General features: G+C 39.2%; 1 protein-coding gene across 1 annotated transcript in view; it reads right to left on the bottom strand.

Moving 5' to 3' along the window:
• slc35f1 (solute carrier family 35 member F1) overlaps nucleotides 1-25,441 on the bottom strand; it is a 141,709-nt gene that overhangs the window by 16,159 nt on the left and 100,109 nt on the right. Inside the window, exons 4-7 of the mRNA XM_036582084.1 lie at nucleotides 19,152-19,311; nucleotides 17,969-18,125; nucleotides 13,426-13,478; nucleotides 1,291-1,445 (exon numbers count right to left, since the gene is read on the bottom strand). Coding sequence (XP_036437977.1) covers nucleotides 1,291-1,445; nucleotides 13,426-13,478; nucleotides 17,969-18,125; nucleotides 19,152-19,311 — 525 coding nt within the window. The remainder of the gene's footprint in view (nucleotides 1-1,290; nucleotides 1,446-13,425; nucleotides 13,479-17,968; nucleotides 18,126-19,151; nucleotides 19,312-25,441) is intronic.

Here is a 25,441-nt window from a genome sequence, read left to right as displayed (position 1 = left end):
GAGGGCACTTGGATCGATTGGCACGTGTCATTCGCCTTGATACATTCTGGAATATCCTACCTCAAATAATGCTGATTAGCACAGTTGACTATAAAACACTCAATGGTACTGGATCACTTTCTGATGGAAACAAAGTTTTGATCTGCGCAAACGGGCAACCTTTCTGGGTCAGCATTCTGATTCACAAGTTTGCAGAACAGCTTGGCGGATGAGGAGTGTATAAAAGAGATTAACACACAGGCTGTTTAATCCCTCAGTTTTTTCCCTCACTGTATGTCTGGGCACAAGAGGGCCCAGAAAGAGATTAAAATACTCAGTTTGTTATACTGTATGACAAATGGCTTTGGTGTGGCTGCTTCAGAAGTAATGATGGTGTCCAGAGATAGGAATTCACACTGTGGCCTCATCTCAAAAAAGAGGAAAGTGCTTCTGAAATCCTCTGAGAAACGGCTTGAGCGGCTAGTAATCAGGCTGCACCCTCTCAATCCTCAAAAGCCTGTGAGCTCAAAGCCTGAAGAGCAGCATGAATCAGATGGATGGATGGATGGATGGATGGATGGATGGATGGATAGATAGATAGATAGATAGATAGCAGATAGATAGATAGATAGATAGATAGATAGATAGATAGGCAGGTGGATGTATACATAGATAGATAATTAGACTGACCGATAGATGGACAGATGGCTGGATCGATACATACATGTATAGATGGATGATAGATGAATGGATAGATAGACCATTGCTGACACAGGTATTCAGTTGTTTACACAGAGTTTGTATAATCTCTATAGAAAAGTACTGACACATGAGCCTAAAGTCACCATACCCAATGCTAAGCGTCAGCTAGAGGGGTATAAAGCCCCCCAGCACTGGGCTGTGGAGCAGTGGAACTGTGTTCTCTGGCATGATGGAGCTGCATCCAACATCAGTACCAGACCTCACTAATGCTCTTGTAAAGCCCTCCCCCAAGAGTGGAGGCTGTTACTGCAGCAAAGGAGGAACAAACTCCCTACTAATACTGTTGATTTCAGAAGAAACGATGGATGAGCAGACATCTTGTTATGTTTCGACAAACAGCACAGCTAGACAGCAGAGCAGAAAGACCAGCAAACAAACAACAGTAAGAGAAAATAAAGAAAGACTCCAAAGAATGTGGGGAATGTGCACAGAATTAAAGTGGGCATAACTGTATTTGTGAGGACACAAAGCCCAGTGCTTTGAAAACACACACATACACATGCATACACAGGCAGAGCGAGACAGTTAGAGCACAAAGAACACACTCACCTTGTACTGGAACAGGAACAAACCACAGAAGAGGCTGTAGAGATCAGCGGTCAGCAGGGAGAGGTTGACCGCTGTTGCGCTGGTCCTTTTGATGACCACAGGCATGAAGCTGTACAGGCCAAACATGCAGGCGCTGAAGCCGATATACAGGAGTCCTAAGGACAGTCACATAGTACACATGGTCAATTACAGCTATTCATAATTCCCGATTACATTGACCAAGGGTAAAATCTGAAGTTCACTGTTTACCCTTAAGTCAAGTTATTACTCTCATTGTGTAATTACACAATTACATTAATTACCCAGCAACGTAAATCATTAGTGTTGCATTTGATTGTAAAGCTTTTTTTCTTTGTTCTTTCTGCAAAACAAAACTGTATGCATAGCAATAACTTTTCATCAGATTCAAAGCACAATAAAATATCTCATCTTCTATTTAACAAAACAAATGTGGGTTTAAATCGAAATAAATCTGCACTTTCGACGGAGCTGCTTTCAATGATATTAAACCAATTCTGTTGCCAAACCAATTTAAACCAAACCAAATTTAAACCAATTTTGTTTGACAAAGTACTGTGTAGAAGTTAGTTGCCACCTTTTGGCCATTAAATACAAATTATTCTTTTTTCAGCATCAGGAAAAAAAGAAGAAAACTTTTTCCAAAAATATGTTAGTATTTAGTGTGTCCAGTCTTGGTCAAAGCTTCCATTTTTTTCAGAAGACTTACTTTCAGTTATTCAAAGAAATCTACAGGGATATTTGTTAGAGACCTTCAAAGTTCAGTCTGAGAAGTTGGTTTGCATTTTCTTCTTCTCATGATCCATGTAATCCCTTCTCTTTTGTTTTTCTCTTTTCCATTTTTCTCAGTAACAGCTCAGCACTGAGTTGTCTTTTTATAGTGACATGTAGCATCAACACAACTGCTGAATTTCAGTTTACTTCTTTTGGCAATGATGTGTTTTAATTTATGTGCAACTGATAATATAAATTCAAAGCACCTGTGTGTTTCAGTGAGGGGGAAGAAGAAAACATAATGTTAAATACTGAGCAAGGTATCTATATACTGAACTGAAGTGCCACAGAAATGTAACTAGTAAGATAGTAAGATATAAAAGTCACTGACGTCATGAAGGACAGAGGGGTCATTTTGTGCAGAGATGTTTTGTTCATCATTCATTTAGCACAGGCGTAATAGGATTGAGCGTCGCCAAATAATCAAATTAGCTGCTTGTGCTCTCAAGCCATTCATCTCAAAATGCATCTGTAAAGGACATGACTTTTATTTCCACAAATGAAGACGCGACAGAGCTGGAGACAGATTACAGTCATTTGTTTTGAAACAAAAAAGTAAACAGCACCAAAACGTTCGTCGTTCCACCACGGTCATTTCCCAATTCAACAGTTTCAGTAAAAGCAATCAGAATCATATTGAATTAGTGCTCGCTTTGTTTTTTCAACAATATAATTATGTCCTGGGCTAAAAACAATGCTGTTTTGGTGATGTCTTGTTCTGGCAAGGGAAAATGGACATTACTCAATACAGCAGAGTTGGTTCCTCAAAGCAAGAATGCCAGACCTTTGCAAAAGTCTGTGGACATCTTTTGGTGGACAATTTTTATAAGCAATGTTTGATTTTCACTGTTACTTTTCTATTAATATACAAAAGTTATCTGCAAATGTTTTGTTAACATAATATAACTATGTGCTCATCCTTTTGTGTACATTTACCTTCATCAAGTGTCTTTTGTGGTGTGAAGAAGAGCTTTTGTCTAAATAATTATTTCTAAATTATTGTTAAAAGCACATATTGAAGCTCTTACTTCAAAGGTGGCTTGAATACCTGAAAGGTTTGAGGCTTTATTTCCGAGGTGGGACTTTTACCAGTTTTCTCAGTTTTCACCAGAGATGTCCCTGCACTTTTGATGGGCAGCATACACAGGTCTCAACACTAACAGCCACACAGTTGCCCTTGGTAACCAGTTTTGGGCAACTGGAAACCCTTTATGGCTTCTAGTTGCTCTGGGACAAATTTTTTTCAATATTTGACATTTAACGACAATTAAAAACAAGAAAATATGACACCACTCAAAATCAAATTTGCTGTAAAGTTGTCTTACAGTCTGAATCACTTAACACTGCGACTGCATGCAACACACTGTGGTGCAGCCATGTGTGCAAAGATGCATCTATATGCCAACGTACAGGCTGTAAAAATGGCAGCCATATTGTCATTTTCAGCAACCAAAATCTAGGTTTGTATTGAGCCCACAGGAAATCCTCATTCAAGCCCTCAATATAAACATAAGTTAACACTGCAAGACCAGATCTACATGTTTTTTGGGAAATTGCTTACAAAGTTTTAGTCCCCTTAGAAAACACAAAAGTATCAAGATGATGTGGCCAATTCTGCCCCCTACCAATCTGGGAGGTGAAGGCTAACATGCTTCCTCCAAGACAAGTGAAGCATCACTGCATCTCTTCAAACTGTCACTAACACTAGTCACTGGGCAGCTCAACACGCTTGAAGGAGAACACTAACACTGTATTGACATTACAGCGAAGCTATGGGAGCGGCAGCAATACAAAGCTTGTGGAGAGAGCAATAAAAAGATAAGCTTTCCTCGACTCTGTGCAAACTATCGGACTGATAAAATGTGCCATGGTGTGTTATGTCATGCATCCATGCATCATGTCCACACTGCAGTTAGCAGGAAGACATAAAGCGCATCCTCCTCTACTGTCCATGTTTAGCTGTTGGATTAACAGTAGATCCTATTCTATTTGTCCTCTGTTGCACCCTATTTGACTGCCACAGTAACACAGGAATGCACAGTAGTTTGTACAGAAAGACCGAGCTTTTCCAATGCATTGTAATTTGCGCACATTCTGCGTTGAGGCTGCGCCCGTATGTCCATCTGGCGCTCAGTCTTTTAGACAAGTGCTAATGGTCTGTTACCTTTCAGCGTGAAAACAGCAAGTCTGTGAAGATTTAGTAGTCTCACACTAAACATGATGAATAATGTTGAAAATGTAATTTCATTAAATTTATATTAGGAAACTGTAAAAATGAACTTGAGCGTTTATCTGTGCTCCCACTGCAACACATTCCATGTGGCATAGTGGCACTTTGTGCTGTGTGCAGTGGCCTTTAGACAGTTGCGACTATTGGAAGCTCATCATGGTTGTGCCTCACGCACCCAGACACACACACACACACACACACACACACACACACATATTTAGTCTGGGACTCGCAACTACTGAGCCCCAGTGCAGAAGCCTTCATGAGTTATTCAAATGCTTCGTATACTTTGTGTAGTGGTCAAAACACACCAGAAAATGGCGAGCCGCCACAAGTTTTACATAAAAGAAATGTCAGATGTAGAGCATCCATAGACTAGGCTTTAACTGTGCTCTAAAAGACTCTGCTAAAGAGACATCAGCACACACATTTGAATATCATGAATATTCAGGACAATTTTATAATTAGTTGGCGCTAATGACTACAAATTTAGCCACATTCCAGGGCATCGTCTCTGAGAGCAGCGTTAACTCTTTTGATCAGGATATGTGGCAGTGAAATCGTTTTCTCTCCCAAAGGGATTCAGAGCTGCTGTGTGTGGGTTGAGATATGACACATTAGCAAGTAAACATTTCACCAGACGACCTAAAGCCAGGCCTGCCCTTTCTCAGCTTTTCCCTGCAGCTACCGTTCCTCTGCACTTTCCCACTGCATGCCCGGACTTTATTAGGCATCAAGTGATGATAATTTAGGTTATGGCACCATTAGGAAGAGTTTTTACTGTGGCAGATAAGTTTAACTGTGCTTATCTGTACTTGCAAAGAAAGAAGAAATTATACATTTTAGCAAATGAGAATTTCTTAAAGCAATTTATATATGTCTATGCAAGTGTGCAATAACTTTAAAGGTCCTGCACAGTACTATTGCTTCTCACTCAAAAAAGACTAAGATTATCTTATATTTATGCTTTAGCACACTCACTGTGCACTGAGAGTTCCTAAGATGAACGCTGTAGTTTTAAAATATTGTTACACTGCTCCTTCACCACTGTTTCGAAATTACACTTTATTTGAGTAATCTTTGATGCCACACATTATGCTAACTGACTAGACAGAATCACAGACTACCTAATACTGCATATTCATGAACTGTGAAATCAACTCGTCCGCCCAGACAGCTCTCTATCTCACGTAGCTAGTGCGAGACGCGCCTGTTTTCACATGCTCAGTTTTGGGGTACAAGAGGGAGTACGGTCACTCTAGAAGTTTTTAGAAGTTCTTAGAAGTTGAAGAGTCTGTTGTGAGCATTTTACTGCAGACTCATTTAAATTTGGTCTCAGTACAGCTCAGGATTTGCCAGCCGACTGAAAAGGAACAGCTTCCCCCAAACACTCAAAGTTACTGCAGGCTGTGGAAGAGAATACAAGTTTTTTTTTTTGTAATAATGGCTGTCATGGCTCATTTAGCTCCATACAGCACAAGCACAACTTAACCAGCCAGTGTGCTGACAACTAGCGAGCGTCCAGCATGTATTCAGATCATTTTGTAGATACACAGCAAAAAATACAAGCGAAAAGCAAAACTTAGCTTTCTTTCAGAAAAGAAACTTCACTTCTGCCACCCTGATTTCACATAAAATGTTCATTTACAGATTTAAAAAACTTTGTTGCAAGATAATATGGAAGCCCATTTCTGCCATGGAAAAATTATATAGCTATTTAGTAAACCATAACAATGAATTTCTCACAATTTCGACTTAGTATCTCATAATCAAAACCTAGTATCTCATTATTAAGATTTATCATCTCATAATAATCACTTGGCATCTCAATTATGAGAACAATTAAATAAAATTAAATAACTTATGAGGTAAAAAATCATTATTATGAGACTAAGTCATATGAGATCTTAAGTCATAATTATGCAAAACTCTCAATATTATGCAATACTAAGTCGAAATTATGAGAAGTTAAGTCAAAATCGTGAGATAGTAAGTCACAATTATGACAAACCTTCTCTTTTTTATGACATATATGACCTATATTCTTTTTTTATCCAAGTGGAAGAAACAGGCTTATATAGGATACTGTTATGCCCACTGGCTAAATAATTCAGAACTGTCTAGCTGACTAGCTGTTGCAGACATGAGTTGAATAGCTAACACTAATGTCTGACCCTAAATAGCACCACTGAGAAGCTGCTTCAAGCACACAGGCACATTTTCTAGTCCTAACAGGGCTAACTCACGTCCTAATGCACTGAATGGGCTGCATTTTTGACACTGAATCAGCTTCTAACTAATATGCAATACACTGGAATCCCCATCATACAGCAGAATGGTAAAAGGCAAGAGAGAAAAAGCAAAATATGAAACAATCATTTAAGGCCATTTTTGGGAAAAGTTTGAAAAGTAACCGAAATACATGAAACGGTTTATAGAAAATAAGTATTTTTAAAAAGACATTAAAAAACAACTGTTCTGGTTCTTTTTCCAATATTTCTTCAAAAACTACAGAGCTGAACAAACACTTGACAAAAGTACTAGGAATATGCCAAAGCGCACACATTTTATCCCCTTGTGATAGGTCTGTCACTATCATGAAATTTTAACTGACGATTAATTGCCATAGAAATAACTGCACCCAACAACTTAGTTGTTTTTTTGTCCACTATATGCAGATATTAAGGTACAAGGCTAAAGTGGCACAATTAGTGGATTAGCCAATGTAGTTGCTTCCAATAGACGACAGAAACAGCTCAAGCTCAAATAAACAAACATTACTCACCGCTGCCCTCTAAAGGTGTTATAGCATCAGTCAGATCTTGTTTGTTTTTTGTTGCCCCATGTTGTGTCTCAATAAATGAGGTTTTTTCTTTTGTCTGCATGTATTTGCCTCATCGCAACATATAGAGTTGCACGCAATTCACATTCTGTTTGTTGCAACGTAAACATGATTGTACAAGTTAACCACTGTAGAAAATTAATACACTTAATAATTGCAATCAGGCAATTATATATTATAAAATGGATAGTTCAGGTCCTAAAATGTGATTTGAAGCCATTGTAAAATCCACGATATACACTTACCTATAACCGCCTAACAGCAACTGAATTGTGTTTTACTGCACCACAGCACGAAAAAACCCTTGTGATGTTAATGGAATAATCCTTGACTCTCATGCTGCTTGCATAGACCACAGAGTATATTGATGAAGTAAGAACGTGTTTTTTGTTTAAACTGAGGGGCTGGTGACTTATGTTCTTAACTAGAACTAGGCTGGTCAGCTAGCTAACAGGCTAAAATATAGCTAACAGCCTAAACAACTCCATCATTAATACCACAGGCTTGAATTAAAGTACTTACGGTATGATTAACTATAAAACTGCAATATAAAAGTCTAAAAATGTCACTTGAATGGATTACATGCTTTAAATATCCGTGTTTCAGTCAGAAGTAGCGTCAAACCCTGGCTGAATCCCAAACAGCTCCATACTCCCTAAACAGTGTTCTAGCTATGAAGGTTTAGATAGATTCATGAAATGACTGCAATATACAGCAATGGGCGACCAAACGTCCTCCTCGATACCATACTCTAAAGGAACAAAAATTCATGGCGGAATACTTGTTTATGTCGATTGTTATTAATAATAACAAGTTAGTTTCTGAAGAACTGTGTATTTTATCATATTTTATGTTTAGTATGTGCAAACATTTGGAAAAGAAAACTGTCACATTATTTACCTTGTAATATTTTTATCTTACAATATTTATCTTTGATTACCATGAAGATAAATCTGGTTAAATGAATAGCGCATAGTTGTTTTACGGTAATAAAACCTTCGTAGGTATTTTTCTAATTTCAATATCGAAAGAAGGCAAGGTGTCCCCAAACCTTTGACTGGCAGCGTAACATTCAGTCAACAGTTACAGCCATGTTTTGCAAGATCAAGCTGCCATTATTTTCTAGGGCAGCACGCTCTTGGCTGGTGACGTCTACTCTTCCAGCACATGGCGCTATGTTTGTGATGGCAGTGAGAGGTAATGACTCTGTCCCCCCTTGAGCGACCACAGACTCACTAATGTCACTGTGACAAGACAGAGTCCCCTGAGACACGGCCCAAATGCTGCCTTTGGCATGGCCCAACCGCCCAACAGCACACGCCAGGAGCTTGGGGATGAGCGCGGAGTCAGACTTGGCATCATAAAAACAGTGAAAATACGAGCTGGATGGCAGCTTCTCCACCTCCATACTGAGCCTCAGCCAAACAACATTTATCAGACTGGTCTGCTGTACGCCGGTGTGGAGCTGAAGAGGAGTGGTGCAGGGGCGGTTAGGACATGAGATGATTTTACTGGCATTTTAAATGGAGCAGTGAGGGTGGGTGGAGAGGTCAGACAGGGACTGTGGCGTATAAAGTTGAATAAAGAACTTAATATTGATATACGACTTGGATACTGCAGGAGCGGATGAATGTTTAGGAAACTGCAAGCTGGATGAAGAAGCAAAAAAAAAACCTCAAGGAGTTTTACTGACCGTCTACAGTGATGCTTGAAAGTTTGTGAAGGATTCAGTAGGTAAACTACAGCAAGGGGTATAAATGTAAATAAGTAAATAATCAGCTGTCATGGTCTGACTAAGGACGTGACAATGCACGTTCCATTTTGGTCCATTTTTGCAGGCCACATGAACTTATTCGACCAATTACTGTTGCCTCTCATTGGCAATGTCAAAAGGATTAGGCTATACATACTATACTAATGATCAATCAATTGCTTCACTGTTTTAACATTTCATTTAGTATGGTAGTACGCAGTTGTGGCTTTACTTTGTCTCCTGCTTCATCATGTGTAGTGATAGCATCTCCAAAAGCAGCTCAAACTGGGATTAGGAAATCTAAGCTAATGAGGTTTCAGCTCCTGAATAAGGAGGTAAAACTCTCCATTCTTCTTTCACAGTTCTAAAATGTAAAGTAGCCTACCCAGTGACACCGTTTGCCCCTTTTTGTGAGGAGCAAATGATGTCTTTTTGCAATTGAAGTCATTCTGTCTGTTTGTTTGTTGCTTTTGTGGCATCGTGAACTTTCAAAAAAATAGCGTTTCTTTCTCACTATAGCACACACTGATCAGGCATAACATCCTGACCACCTCCTTGTTTCTACGCTCACTGTCCATTTTATCAGCTCCACTTACTATATAGGTGCACTTTGCAGTTGTACAGACTGTAGTCCATCTGTTTCTCTGCATACTTTGTTAGCCCCCTTTTACCCTGTTCTTCAGTGGTCAGGACCCCCATGGAACCTCACAGAGCAGGTACTATTTGGGTGGTGGATCATTCTCAGCACTGCAGTAACACTGACGTATTGGTGGTGTGTAAGTGTGTGTTGCGCTGGTCTGAGTGGATCAGACACAGCAGTGTGGCTGGAGTTTTTGAACACCTCAGTGTCACTGCTGGACTGAGAATAGTCCACCAACCAAAAATATCCAGCCAACAGCGTCCTGTGACCACTGATGAAGGACTAGAGGATGACCAACACAAACTGTGCAGCAGCAGATGAGCTACTGTCTCTGACTTTACATCTACAAGGTGGACTAACAAGGTAGGAGTGTCTAATAGAGTGGACAGTGAGAGGACACATTGTTTAAAAACTACAGCAGCACTGCTGTGTCTGATCCACTTGTACCAGCACAACATGCATGGTCCGGGACTATGTGAAATCAATAAACATGAGAATTGCTGGTGTGCCTGTAAACAGGACTATAAATTGACTAGTATTTTACACAACTCATGTAAATGCCTTTGCTTGGTCCAGTTTCTTAGACTAAGAACTTAATCGTTCTATTGTGCACATGTACACATTGTCTTTCAAAACCAGCTCCTGCCGCACCTCCTGTCAGTCTGGTTCAGCTGCCCAGGTACGGAGCACCACATGATGGCTATCATGTGTTTACTGCCGGGAGAAAAATATCTCACACAGCAGAGAGGAAATGTGTTGTATGTGTGTATGGTGTTGAGGGGGAGTAGACAAGAAAAGGAATCAATCCCCTTCTGCAACACCTCACCCTCCTACACATACAGAACTAAAAACACCAGTTTTTATTTAGCCCTGCCTCTCACAGCACTCTTGTCTCCTGTGGCAGCCCCATTCGAAGCCAAGAGTCAAGATCAAGAAGAACTTTACTTTCATCTCATTTGCAAGAACACAGCGAAACAAACTAAGGCCCTTGGCATAAACATGCATCCAGCGTGATCCGATCGTAAGTGGACAGCACCAAGTGCAGATGTGAAATGGGTCTAATATATTCAAACCACTTTATGACCACATAACATCTGTAGTGTGAATGCTGGAGTATCCAGATGTGCCCACAACAACAGTAAAGCTTTTTTCTTCATCCTCGCTCACTTTTATTAATAAGCTGTGTTAGTAATTAACCACTTTTCTATACACATGAACAAGGACTCACTCAGTCACTAAATGTCTGACAAGAAACATAGCAAGAAACTGACGATCATGTGTGGTCACCGGAGAAGCAATCAAGACAGATGGAAAGGCCAGGAGTAAACAGCTGTATTTCTCACAGTTGTGATCAGGTCAGTCAGTACATATTACCAGGTTTTAACAGAGCCTAACTTGAGTTTGGTGGAGGAATGGTTAAGGCAATGGGGTTGTTTTTCAGGGGATTGACCTAGAGCCCTTAGTCCTAGTGAAGGGAAATCTTAATGCTTCAGCATACCAAGGCATTTTGGACAATTATAATCCTTTTCTGTTCCAGCATGACTGTGCCTCAGTACACAAAGCAAGGCAGAGCTGTGTGAGTTTGGTGTGGAAGAACTTGACTGGCCTGGAGATTACAAACTAGGCAACATCAGTATCTGACCTCACAAATGCTCTTCTGGATGAACGGGCAAAAATTCCCACAGACACTCTCCAAAATCTTGTAGAAAGCTTCCCAGAAGAGTGGAAGCTGTTATAGCTGCAAAGGGGGGGACCAACTCCATATTAATACCTATGGATTTAGAATGGGATGTCATAAAAGCCCCTGCAGGTATAACGTGTAGGTGTCCCAATATTTTTGTCCATACAGTGTATGTGTTTAAAAGTCTTGATATGTAAAATGTATAAATTTAATAGAGTTAGGGAATAACAGAAGTTTGGGGGGAGGGGCCTGAAACGCTCCTCTTTCCAATCAAGTGCCTTATATATTTACATCCTTACCTTCCACTCCCTGTTCCTCAGTCCCATGACAGTCCTACCACAGTTACAAGAGGGGTCCAGCCTTCTACCAACAGGCAGAAGCCACCCTGAACCCCAGTCCAAGTTCTCAGAGGTTACCCCCCCTCCATCAATCAGTCTTCCCTCATCTTACCACCACATGTTGAAGGCATGGTCCAAACTCGCAAACTGAACATTTATGGCAACAACCAGCTACCACATCATGAAGTTTAGATTGTAAACTCACAATTTCTAACTTTATCTACCATTCAACAGTGGTCTCTTCGCCAGCTAGTAACGCTATCTAACTGAGCTAACTGAGGATGAGCTCTGTTCGGATTTGCTGCATACTCCACCATAAAGGACTTTGGTAATGAAAGTATGACTCCTACACACAAAAAACACATTATACATGTATAGACAGCAGTGTAACCCATGACTGAATATTACTGGCTTTAAATTTAGTACAATATGCAGCATTTAGAGTACAGAGTTCATCATTTTATTACCTGTGTAATGTACTACATAGGCATTTTTTCAAAGCCATCGTCTCATAGCCATTTCAGATATGTTGATGGTAGAATGTAAGATAGAAGAGTCCTCCTGTGAACTCCAGCAGCATCAAGCAAGCGACAGAAAGATTTCAAGCATTTTGATCACTTGCTCACACTTTAATGAGGCGAGAGACTATAATGATGACTTATATGAGCAATACACCAATTGTTGAGCAATTGTTTTTATCCCCTGATGGCTAATGGTGCTTTGAAGCCATCCAGTAACATCTGCCACTACTACATCCATATGGATGGCAGAAAAATAACGTAGCTCACTGGTGTTACATGGGCCCACTCACACTTTGTCTGAACATCATAAACTGCTTAGGCCCACTGGGGTTCTCTTCACTCTTTAGAAATGTATAATAGGCTTATGGAAGAAACAACGATAAAATATATTATGTCATACTTACCATGGGAAGTGTATAGTAGTATAGTATGTAGTTTGTGTATAGGAAGAACCGGTACTGAATCAAGTCAGTGTTTATCAAAAAATAAATGAGTAAAGCATGTTAATGGCACAGTGTGGCTTGTTGGTTACAGGCTCTGGGTCATTGTGACTTTGCACCCACAGAGGTACCAATGAGTGAGTTTAAATGCACTTAAATCCAATCACAATCAGATTTCTGCAGTTATCTGATTATTTAAATGGTCGTGTAAACAGCCTACTCTGATTTCTTAGATCGGAGTAAGGTCTAGAAATTCCATAAAGAGATAGAGATTTTACTCTTATTTTGATTTCTTTCAGATTACTCAGTCTGCGCATGTGTGAAAACAGACTGCAGTACCAGAAATAAGCAAGCAGTGTTTAACACAGCACCTGTCAGATGGCAGCAAAACACTGTCGGAGCGATGCTGAAACCAACTACACGCATGACGAAATGGAGAATTTAAATATTCATCTTCTAGATGATGTATGTTCATTTTTTCAGGTAAAGAGGTGCAAAGTTTTCAAGAAAATGCGGAATGAAGTTTGAGTATTATCTTACATTCACATCATGTCTTCTGTGAGTTTATTGGCCAGTTTTAAAGAAGAAATCTGATTATTGCCTGACTCATGTAGATCTGGAGTTTTCTGATCTGATTACAAAAGTGCATGTAAACACGTTGATCGGATTACTGACAAGATCTAATTTTCTGCACTTAGTGTGGTACAGTGGAGCACATGGAAAGGCAAGTCTTGTGCTAACTGGCTAACCAATTGTTAGTGCAAGACAAGGGCCTTTGTTTGCCTGACCCCACAGAACATATGATGAAAACATAAACAACACAGTTCATTCAAACCAGTGTCTTACAATAAATTACAATAAAACAAATACCCAGTGGCTGTTCAAAATGATGGCTTACCTATCTGCCAGTCCCACTGCACCTTCAGCAGCTCCTTGTGCTCCATTATGGCTCTGAAATAGAAAAAACACTATTCACGTTAGCCACAGGTGAACTCAGCAGAGCAGAGAGGAATATCTGAGCAGCTGTAAAAGAAAAACAGTGTAGGCTCAGAGGCCCTGGCCACATGCTTCACTCTGACAGGCAGGCAATCACTGTTACGAAGTGCAGGGTGACGAATCCTTGCTGTCAGAGCACAGAGCGGTCAATCCCTCCGCCCTCCCGGAACATTTCAGAGGGATTTCTATTGACTCGATTCGTCCCGCTGCAGAGCGTCTTCACGGCACGCTAACAATCAACCACAGCACACCCACATACAATTGCGCCGGCACAAGAAACAATCCACACAGGCATCAGGGCTTCTCCGGAGAGGGATCACCGGGCTGCAGCACTGTTGCCAAGGTTACGGAGTGATCGGCCAGCGGTGTCGGAAAGAGCAGCGGAGAGAGAGATGGTGTTTAACTGCATTCAGCAGCTTCATCCAGGAGTCAAATGGGGCAAAGGACTTTCACTGACTATATTCACATTACAGCGCTGAAGAGGCACAAATCAGATCTTTTTGTCGAAATGTGATTTTTTTTGGAGCTGTGTGAACACAAATTAGGATTCATATGCAAATATGCAAAAATCGAAGTGTGAACCTTTAACATAAAACACACATAGCATTAACAAGCATTGCTGGAATGATCATCTTATTTATTGAAGGAAAAGTTTATATCAGTCCTGTGAAAAAGTAATTGCCCCCTAAACTTAGCAACAACTGCAACCAAACCTTTCCTAAAACTAGAGATCACTTATCTTTGCAGAACTGCTTTAATTCAGACACACTTGGGGGCTTTCTGAGCATGAACTACCCATTTAAGTTTCTGCAACAGCATCTCAATGAAGTTCCAGTCAGGACTTTGACTAGATCACTCCAAAACCTTTATTTTGTGTCTTTTAAGCCATTCAGAGGCTGACTTGCTTTTGCGCTTTTGATTGTTGTCTTGCTGCATAACCCAACTGTACTTGAGCTTCAAGTCACAGACTGATGACTGGACATTCTCCTGCAGGATTTTCTGGTAAAGAGCAAAATTCATGGTTCTGTCAGTTATGCCAAGTTGCCTCGAAGCAGCAAAGCATCCCCACACCATCACACTACCACCACATGTTTCACTGTTAGTGTGATGTTACCGTGGTATACTGTGTTAGCTTTATGCCAGATGTAACAGGACCCCTGTCTTTCTCTTCTGTAGAGTACTACTAACACATACAAAGCGATCCACACACATTACTCTCACTATTCACCATCTACACTGGTTACCTCTTTCCTGTACAGTTCTCTTTTTCACATTTGCAGTCCTTTAAGGTCTTGCTCTTGCATATCTTTCTGAACGTCTTTATATTCCTTCTCGTACTCTAAGATCCTCTGGCAGTAATGTGCTTGCTGCACCTCATACTAGACTTTCCTCTATGGGGGAAATCTAGTATGAGGACATTTAGAACTATGGCTGCCACACTCTGGAATGCACTCCCCCCCAATTTCTCTGTGAATGCTCTTCTGTAACAGCCATCAAATCTCAGTTGAGGACCTACCTCTTCACTCTCACCCTCAGCACTATTCCTCTTCTTCTACTTGGTAGTTTTTGAAATGTTTAAAAATTCCTTGAATTTTTTGTAAAGCTTTCCATTATATAAATGGAACTAACAAACTAAGAAATAATAAAAAATAAATAATATACAACGAAAAAAAATGAATGAACAGAATACTTCCTTCTAGGTTTACATTTACAGTAAAATTCATACATTATACCAAACTGTACCAAATGCACACAGTATACCACCCAGTAGTTTACAGAGAGCTTCACACAGAGCTAATGTTTTGTTACACTGTCCGATTGACATAAAAACACAAAACATTTCCATATGTCTGCCTATTTAGCCTACTCCCCCTATTCAAACTGAAGTTATAAGTAGTGTTTCAGACTGGACTGCGTTTTTACATGAAGCACAATACAGGACAGCCGGCCGAGCCAGAACAGAGATCATTACATATACCAGTTTTAAAGGCACCATAGTAAAAACAGCCGGTTTATTTAAAGGGATAAAGAGAATTTGGAAAATGGTCATGTTAAACTTCTTTTTGGTACATTCAACCATAAAAATTATAAGTGGACCTCAGGTGAAACAATGAAATACAAGAAAAATGTAGGATACGGGCCTTTTTAAGTGACTTTCTCCTGCAAGACATCTAGCCACTGACTCTGTAAAGGGGTTCAGTTTTGTGCCAAATTCTACTAATGGCCTTTTTACTAGCTGTGAGAAGTATTCTGACCAACTATTAGTCCTTCAACACAACTCCTGAAAATACTGACCAGGTATAGTACAGGTACATCTCTTTTAAAGCTGAATATCCCTTTTCCTAAACCAGGTAAAATTTAAAACAGGTCCATGATTCACATCTAAACTGTCACATGGATCCTGTGTCATCCTGCTTGCTTTTATTTTTAGGAGTAATAAAGAACTACACTAATTTGAGCAGGCTCTGTGCTCTATAATGATTTCTATACTGATAGTGCAGCATTAGCCATGGCCAGCCTCTGACATCTGACTGCATTTCAGTGTAATTACGGCAGAGATATAAGCGGCTGGCGTGAGTAAACAGCCCGGCTGGAGTGTAAATATAGCAGGATATAGACGTTTGTGTGTTGTGAGTGCTTCAGTGGGCTGGCATGGAGAAGAAGAGCGGCCGGTGGTCTCAGCTCCAGCTGGAGGCTGCTGGGAGCTTGTTCGGGGGAAGTGAGGGATCCAAATGGCCCGTGCTGGCGTATGGATAGAACGACTGGGGAAGAACACATTTCCAGTTGGCTCAGGTTTGCGAGATGTTTCCAGCTAGTTCCAGCAAAGGCCAGCTGGCTGCAGCAGAAACAGAAGCATTCAGGAGGAGAAGCACACTGTAGTGCAGACACAGCTGAGAAGGAAATCATGTGACCTCATGCTGACAAGGGCTTGCAGCTTGTTCGGAGCGGTCACTAGAGTTTATACATCTGAACCCCACTAAGGAACATACTGCACATTATCAGGCTCTATGTGAGTGAAATGGCGCACTGCCATTCAAAAATGTGGCATCACCTGTAATTTTTAACATTTGTTTACTCATTTACACAGAGACCCCATTGTGACGCTGTGTAAAATTGAAATAAAACAGAATGCAATTCAATTAAATATCGGGTTTAAATGACATGCAAATCATTTAAACCCTATATTTAATTGAAAATATTACAAAGATATTATATTAAAAAACATCAAATGTTGAAACTGAGAAATATTATTGTTTTTTTTAAATATATGCCCATTTTGAATATGATGCCAGCAATATGTTTCAAAAAAGCTGGGATGGGGGGCATGTTTACCACTGTGCTGCATCACCTCTTCTGTTATGCCTTGTGCACTAATGCATCCCCATACCATCATGGATGGCTTTTGAATTGTGTGCACATAACAAGCTGGATGGTCCCTCTCCTCTTTAGCCTGGAGGATGATTTCCAAAAAAAAATTCTAATTTTGATTCGTCAGACCACAGGACACTGTTAGGATTAACCACAAGCATAGGTATGACATGACAGTGGAATCAGCCAATTACAATTTGATTTCCAAAAGGTGGGACCAATTTCATGAGGAAAAAAACGGCACGGTAGGCCCTCTCGAAGGTCTAGACACCTCAGTGACTATGAAAACGAGCAGCCGCCTAATCAAATGGAAAACGCAACTCTATGCTAGAGCCCTCTACTGAGTCCTTATGAAACTGCTACGAGGTAAAATATATGCTAATATGTCTATCAAAATCTTCAAGTAAAACATGAAATGTCTTTTAGAATCTTCATATGTCTGTGTTTAATCTAGAACAGCCAAAAATGTTGAATAATTTAAACATACTCAAGTGAATGAACGTAGAAAGTGAATGTCTGAACAAATAAGCACTTTGAAAAGTTTGTTTCTCTCCTGGTAATGTTATTGAGTAAATGTAGAAGTATTCAATTCAATAATACTCAAGTAAAGTATCTTCCAATATATAACTTTAGTATAGGTACAAAGTACTCGCACCTGTGTTTTGTCTAGCTTAAAAAATAACAGGGTATCCTGTTCAGAATATCTTAGTTCTTCAGCATTTACTCACAGAGTTCCTTCTGCATGTTGACTCTTATTCTGAAGGATGGGGCTAGGAACTGTGAATGCTGCGGTTTTTGTAACAGAGCTAGAGAGAGCTAGACTAACAATAGGAGCCATGAGCTAGCCTGAGAACTATGCTTTCCCCTTTCTGTACACTGTTTTTGTGAGTTAAGTCAAGTAACACTAAGTTATAACCAAGAACCTTGAGTCGTCCAAGCTTCTTGTGAGAAACCCTGATGTCACAATATTTTTAACTATGTCAGCAGGGTCAGTTGAAGCTTAGTGTGCAAAGTGTACTTTCTGTATTTTTTCTGCTGTGCTCAGGACGGAGTAGACATTGCAGAGTGACACTCACAGCTGGATGCCACTGAAGAAGGAGCCGAAGAGGCCCATCATGCCTAGGAACTCTACACGGCTCAGGTTCTTCACGATGAACTCCTCACACACATTAGAGATGCCATACAGCGTGGCGCCGGCCAGAACCAGCAGGTCCCCCAGCAGCTTATGGTCTCCTGGAGGGGAGGAGATAAACATAATGTTAGAAATAATGTTGGGAGAATTAATGTGAAAAACATAGAAAATCTTATGCAGAATTTGGTCTCCCCTGGTCAAATCACATTTTGCACATACCATATTTCTTTTTTTTTTTCAATATGTTAAATTCAGAATGTAAATACAACATGAGATTTGCATAAGACTGCATTCCCAGACAGCCTTTGGTAAACTAATCTAGTTCAAATAGGGCTTAAGATGCAACTGTGTTCTTTGTTCTTCTGTGTAAGCTTGCAGAACACAGGGATTTCAATACTTATGCAAACAGCATATTTCAGTTTTTCATTTTCTTTATAATATCTGCAGATAACTTATTTTGGCTGTGGAAATTCAGTGTTGGAGCATTTGAGTTCGCAATAAAAATACATATTGGAAAACAGTGTATCATTTGTAATCCAGGAAATGTTCATTACTCCCAGCACACAAACATATGCCTTAGAAATACTACACTGCTATTAGCTCTTCCTCAGCGCTAGTCTCACTGGTATCTTCAATTTGGAGAAGTAGTAAATGTTTACAAAAATGAGCTGCACAGTACAAATATTGCTTTCACTGAAGTAAATAAGCAGTATTTTTACTGAAATCATCTAGAATAAATGAACCGCTCACCAAAATACATCCTAACCTTCCCTTCCAGTGCATGACATTACCTGTGTTTGCTGTGCAAAATAGGGGACTGATGAAATAACAGCTAATAGGCATCGTACTGTTAAAGAACAAGACCCTTGTGGGTAAATTATTCCACAAAATCCTAACCCAGAGGACTCCGGTCAACGCTTTCATGCGCTTTTCATAAGACCCGGGCCTTGGGGAAGCTGGCTGAGATATTCTATAGACAAACCTCAGCCATCATTCATATTTAATAACAAGCAGAGATTCAAGCTTTCCACAAGAAATCTCAGTGAGTGCTGAACACAGCTGGGTATGAAATGCCACACCACACTGGGGAGTTCTGCATGCAGTTTTGTGCTGCTGGATTCCCTTACCCAGCCCCTGCTGTCGTCCCACCAGCACGTCGGCTCCCACCATGCAGCCCATGCCCAGCAGGCACACGCCCACGCCCACAAAGTGCACCACCTTATACCTCACCAGCAGAAAGAACCAGGACAGCAGCAGAACGACGGGGATGACGAAGCAGTCCAGCAGCTGAGGAAACACCAAGACAACACATTAGCCACACAACTCCAGCAGTGAACTCCAATGCTAAAGCAAAATCGTCTGTGGAGAGATGGCCCAATATCACTTTCGTTTCTGGTGCTGAAACCAGACCACAAGCCACTTTCAAAAACCGCTGTCTGTGAACACAGTTGGTCACTGCATCCACAAACGCAAGTTAAAACTCTACCACTACTTTTAAGATGGGCATGTTTATCTCTATGGCCACTCTGGGTATAAATCTCTGCAAATCATCCTAATATACAAATATGGGCAAATCACAGTTGTAAACATTTTTTGTTCTTTTCCAATTACAATTTAGTAGAAAGTAAAGTCATTCCAGCTGATTTCCTCTTTCAATTTTAGCCATTTCACCATTTTGTGTCTGTTCCAGTGCTGAAAAGTTGAAAAAGGCTGCACTGATGTAAATCTTTGATCTTGCCATGGAGGAGACTCAGGAGACCAGGGTTCGCAGAGAGGATTTTATTTCAAAGATAGCTCTGTCCGTCTCTGCCACCAACATCTAGTCTAAACAGAAGTTCAGACACACAGCTCTTATACCTCATCATTGACCACCCCCCCTGGGGCCTTAGGTACAGTCATAAAAGACCACAGTCAGTGTTCTCATACATTTAGATCCTGTTGTAAAAGGTGCAGGGTTGGCCTTCTCAGATCCTACCGTAAATACATCAGTGTTCCTAGAGTCCCAGGAAGGCCAAATCCTCCTTGTCGTAAGGCAATTTGTTGTTATGGTTCAAACAATGAGAACAGAACACAGTTGACTTACAAGAACTCTTCAGCATTAATACTGCAGCACAATGAATAACAACTAAAACAAAGGAAAAAAGAACAGAAAACCAGAAAATAAAACAATTCCCAAAGTGTTTGTATAAAGACTTTGTTCACACTGCAGGGCAAATCAAATTATTTTCTTGTATCTGACTTTTTAAACCAAAAGTTCAGATTTTAAGTTACAAGTGATCAGATCTGTAGTATGGTCAGAGTATGTAGTCACATTTGTTTGTATATCCACACTGATTGTAACAAGGCACACATGTATATGTTGGCTAAGTATGAGCAAACCTTAGCAAACCTAATGATAATAATTAGCTAACACAACGATCATGCTATATTTCACAACAGCGTTTCACCTTATATTAACTACAGCATGAACAGAATGAGACATTAGTGTAGGTTGATCTGGTTAACAGATGGCTAACATGCTATAGGCTCTAGCAAAAATAATCAGACAGGATTTAAGTCCAAATCTTTTAATGCTCAAATCAGATATGCTGAAAAATCAGATTTGAACCGCCTGCCTGAAGAAGGCCTTTGCTGTTTTTGTGAAACGAGTTTTCACATTCTCAAAATTATGGAAGTCCAGAGAAGCCATGGGGTAGTTATAATTTTCTGGATAACAAAGGTTGTTATCTTGAGGTCACAGATAATTAACTCGTTGTTATCTTGAAATAATGAGTAACTTATCTTGTTTTCGTGAGTTATCTTGAGATGATCAAGATAATTTACTCGTTATCTCGAGATAACAACTTTTGTTATCTCGAGATAACAAGATAACTTACTCATTATTTTAAGACACCAACTTATTTTAAGATAAGAAAGTTGTTCACAAGATAATTAACTCATTATCTCCACATAACAACCTCATTATCTAGAGATAACAAGATAATTAACTCATAATCTCAAGATAACAACTTTTGTCATCATGAGATAACAAGATAACTTACTCATTATTTCAAGATAACAAATTAATTTAAGTTGTTATTTGAGATCACAGGATAATTAACTCGTTATCTCAAGTTTACAACTTATTTCAAGATAACAAAGTTGTTATCGGCCGCCTCATGTTAAACAACAGAGTACTGATTTGTCATGCTCACATTTAAAAAGCTGAAAAACAGATTCTAAGCCAAATGAGGCAGCATCTAAATGATTTACATATGCAACAGAAATGATCTCTGAATGAAGGGTTGTGTTTAATACATAGTGAAGTCAAAGGTAAGGGAACAATGTTCATTTCGTGCTGCTGTAAATATTACTATATCGTGAGATTTGCATGTCTGACTTCACAAAAAGCTTAATGTAAGCTACACTTTCATACAACACAGCACAACGCTTTGGACAAATGAATACACTCACAGATTTCTGACTGTTTGAGATTACTATTGAGTTCAGTGATCAATGTCTGTATCAGCTGACAACACACAAATAAAACACTAGCAGACATATTTTAAAACAATGACAGCAATAAGTAGAAAAAAAGTGAAAGCTGTATTGATGAAGGGCCTAAATAAAAAAGTAAAGAGTTCAGGGGATAGTGTTGGGGGGCTTGGGGGTGGGTTGGCTCATGTTTTTTTTATCAAATTCTACAGGTTTTCCATCACTCACCTCCATATTTCCCATAGGACACATATAATTGAAAGCTGAGTTTTCCTCACTCGCTGGATATAAAGGTGTTTGATGAAGTATGTCAACACTGATAAAATGTAAAAAAAAAAAAAGTAAAAAAAACACTCCTCAGTTCAAAACAGACCACAGCTGCAAAAACAGCCTGTTTCGATTTCACTTTTTGTAACGTTACAAAAAACAATGAATTTACACACATTTACACATTTACACAACAATTCAGCCCACTGTAGTTTAGCCCCACCCATTCACACTAAAAGTATAAGAAGTGCTCCAGTCCATACAACTTTTTGAATAAGGCACAATACAGGACAGCCAATCAGAACAGAGATCAGTGACAAAAACGGCTGATGACCCTGAGATGAACAAGAGAGCGATAAACAGAAGATAATAAGAGATAAAGGGCCTCACTCACCAATATCTTAAGTTTTTTCTTATATTTGATCTTGAGAAAGGTCCTAAGAAAAAGTCTACATCAGATTCATGACAAGTTTTCAAACTACAGAATTGTTCGCACCTTTGTGCTCTCGAGTGTGTGTAGATTCTGTTCTTACCTATGAACAAATGCCAAATAAGTAAAGATTAGTGAATGTCAGAATATTTGTGAGAACTGCATAAGTGGCTTTTAATAAGAAATTTCTTCTTAAGGTCGGTTGGTGAATGAGGCCCAAAGAGAAGTTAGTCAAGGGAAAAATATAAAATACATGAAAAATGTAAGATATGGGCCCCTTAAGGTGACAGATATGCACTCATAAAAAAAGAGCATTGGGTCTCATTCCTCAACTTATATAGTTTCCATGAAGATTCTGACATTCACCAGTGTTTTCTTGCTTGGGATTTGTTCTTAGGTAAGAACAGAATCTACACACACTGAAGAGCACAAAGGTGTGAAAAATGTTGCGGTTTAGGAACACATCATGAATCTGACGCTGACTTTTTTTAAAACCTTTCGCAATAACACATTTAATAAAAAACTTCATAAGATATTGGTGAATGAGGCCCATTGTGCTCTGACGAAATTACAAACACCAGTAGCAGTGCTTTTCTGACCACTCTGCGGCCATATCCCATAGAATTAGAAGTAAAACGTGCTGGCGGCTGAGTTAAAAATGCATCATGTGAACATGCTTCTTTAGATGAGTATTTGAATGTTTGAACACTTCTGTTTGAGGCAGAGGTTTCCAAACTGTTGAAAGTGCATGTTCTCTGCATGATCATGAATCAGATTCAGTTCAGGATGAATACTGCAATCAGAATTACCTGCTTCTGCCTAAATGCTGTAGCTGAAATCAAGAAATATTTTATCCTTTGCAAATGATGAACTCTGAGTTTATCCATAAAATTAGTGTTTCATTTCTGCGAGATCTCCCCCAAAAGCAGTGATGATTATCTTAATGGTTTTATTCATCTTTATAGAGACTGCAAAAGTAACAGCCAACATCTGCTCTTACAGCGTCCTCCACAAATATTGGCACACCTGGTAAACACGAGCAAAACTACCTGTGAAAAACATTCTTTATTACGTATCATTTAGATTTTGCATTTAAAATAGAAACAAAAATCCAACCTTTATTTGGTGTACAATGAAAGAAATAAACTAAACCTTCTCATGAAATAAATCCTTTTCTCAAATCTATGTGTGCCATAACTGTTGGCACCCCTAGAAATTCTTATGAATGAAATCTAGCTGAAGTACACACTTCATCATGATCATTAGTAAAGGAAGAGGCTCTATTTAGAACCATGAGTTCTATACAGAACCATTTCATGCTGAAAGGGTCCTTTGCATGGTGAAATGGTTCTTCAGATTGATGTAGAATGTGTTGTAGGTAGTTCTATAAAGAACCTTGAAAATGGTTCTATATAGCACCAAAAAGTGTTCTTTTATTGTTACAAGCTTGACATCGTAACAACAGAAGACGTGTTAAGCACGCTTTGCTCGTGTCCATTATTTGTGGAGGACACTGTATCTATCACATCAACACATATTGGTATATTGGTATATTTGAACACACAATGCCAACATACTTATAATAACTAATACACGTAAAATATATCCAAATGCAACCCAAAGCATGAGGATAATAAGTCACAGCAGTTTTTTCATTGAAGAGAAAAATAAGTGCTAATTAATACAAACCAAGACTGCAATGAATTATGGAATTATGGGAAATACGTCCTGTGCTGCAATATTTTTATTTCTTAAAGCTGCTGTTTAAAAAATGTTAAACTTATCTGAAACATTTCTGAAAATTTACAGTTAAAACCTGACAACTATGTCAGTCAGCTCTGTGTATCAAAACTAGAGGTGTCAAACCAGGTTCCCTCTGGATCACAGCTCTGTAGAGATTAGTGTTTTCCCTCTTCTAACACTCTGAATTCAAATCATGAACTCATGAACGCTGGTTTTATTAGATGATCAGCTGAAGCAGGTGTGGTTAATGAGACAGAATACTAATCTCAGGGTTGTGGCCCAGAAGGAACTTAGTGTGTCAGCCTTGATCGAAATGTAAGAATAATATCTAATAACTAGTATAACCTTTAAAATATATATAATAAACAAATAACATATACTTGTAAATATTCTTATGTATTTTATATACAATCATAACTTATACAATAGAGATTTAAATATTATAAACTAAACATCAAAAGGTATTTTTCTATGTTTTCAATATTTCAAGAATTTTGTAGCAACAAATGTCACAGAAAAATGCTGTAAAAATACTGTAGGAAACTAAAGAAAAATACTGTAATTGTCTACTTTATAATGATTTCTTTTTAGGTTATCCACCTGGAGATTAAATCATTATTTTTAAAAAATTATAATTATGAATGTATATTTGAACAAATTCAAGCTTTTAATATTACCTGACCATTACAAAAACGACAAACATCATAGATCATTTTGTGTATGCTAAATTACTACTCTGTGCTCATGATATTAATCACCTTTACGCAAATATCATTTGGGTAATTTATGAAAGAAATTCAGCAACAATCAGTCCATCAATATATACAAGCATTTAACTTTTCTTACACCTGCTTGTTTTGAAGTCTTTGGGCAAAGCATCTCTTAATATCGACAGAGTTTATTGCGTTGGGTGTTACAGGGTGGTGGAGAAGAGAGGGAGGTGTATGAGGGGGAGGTTTATGGACGCAGAGGAGCCATCAGCCCTCCATTCTGGGAAGAGCCAGCGGCACTCAGTGACGGCTTTAAAGAAGCACCTCCAGGGACGAGTTCTAGATGGGCTATGAGCAAATAAATTAACCTGCAAGACAGCTAAATGGCCTGTCGTACATTCAAGACTGAGAGCACTCTGAGGGGCCTCGCTGCCGTCCTTTGTTGAATGTCTAAGCAGTAGGAGTGTGTATAAATTCTTGTGAGAAAAAGTTTGTGTATCTTTTGTAGTTTATCGGGATTTCGGTAGGACTGGCTCTTGAAATCTTATCTTATCTAAGACATAGTAATAAATAAAGACAACGCCTGAGGGTCAGGTCCATAAATATCCAGTAGTCAACAAAGTTTTTGTTATTTTGGCTGTGGACTCCAGCATATTGAAATAAATAATGAATATGAGCTCAAAGTGCTGAGTATTCACAACCAAATTGGATGTAGGAATTACAACTATATTCATACATAGCCCTGGCCCAACTGTTAGAGGCTCAAAAATAATTAGACGAATAGCTGCTCAGC

Source organism: Colossoma macropomum, unplaced genomic scaffold (assembly GCF_904425465.1).
Source record: "Colossoma macropomum unplaced genomic scaffold, Colossoma_macropomum, whole genome shotgun sequence".
Lineage (NCBI taxonomy): Eukaryota > Metazoa > Chordata > Actinopteri > Characiformes > Serrasalmidae > Colossoma > Colossoma macropomum.
The sequence above is the reverse complement of the archived record's forward strand: the minus strand, read 5'-3'. Positions and strand labels throughout refer to the sequence as shown.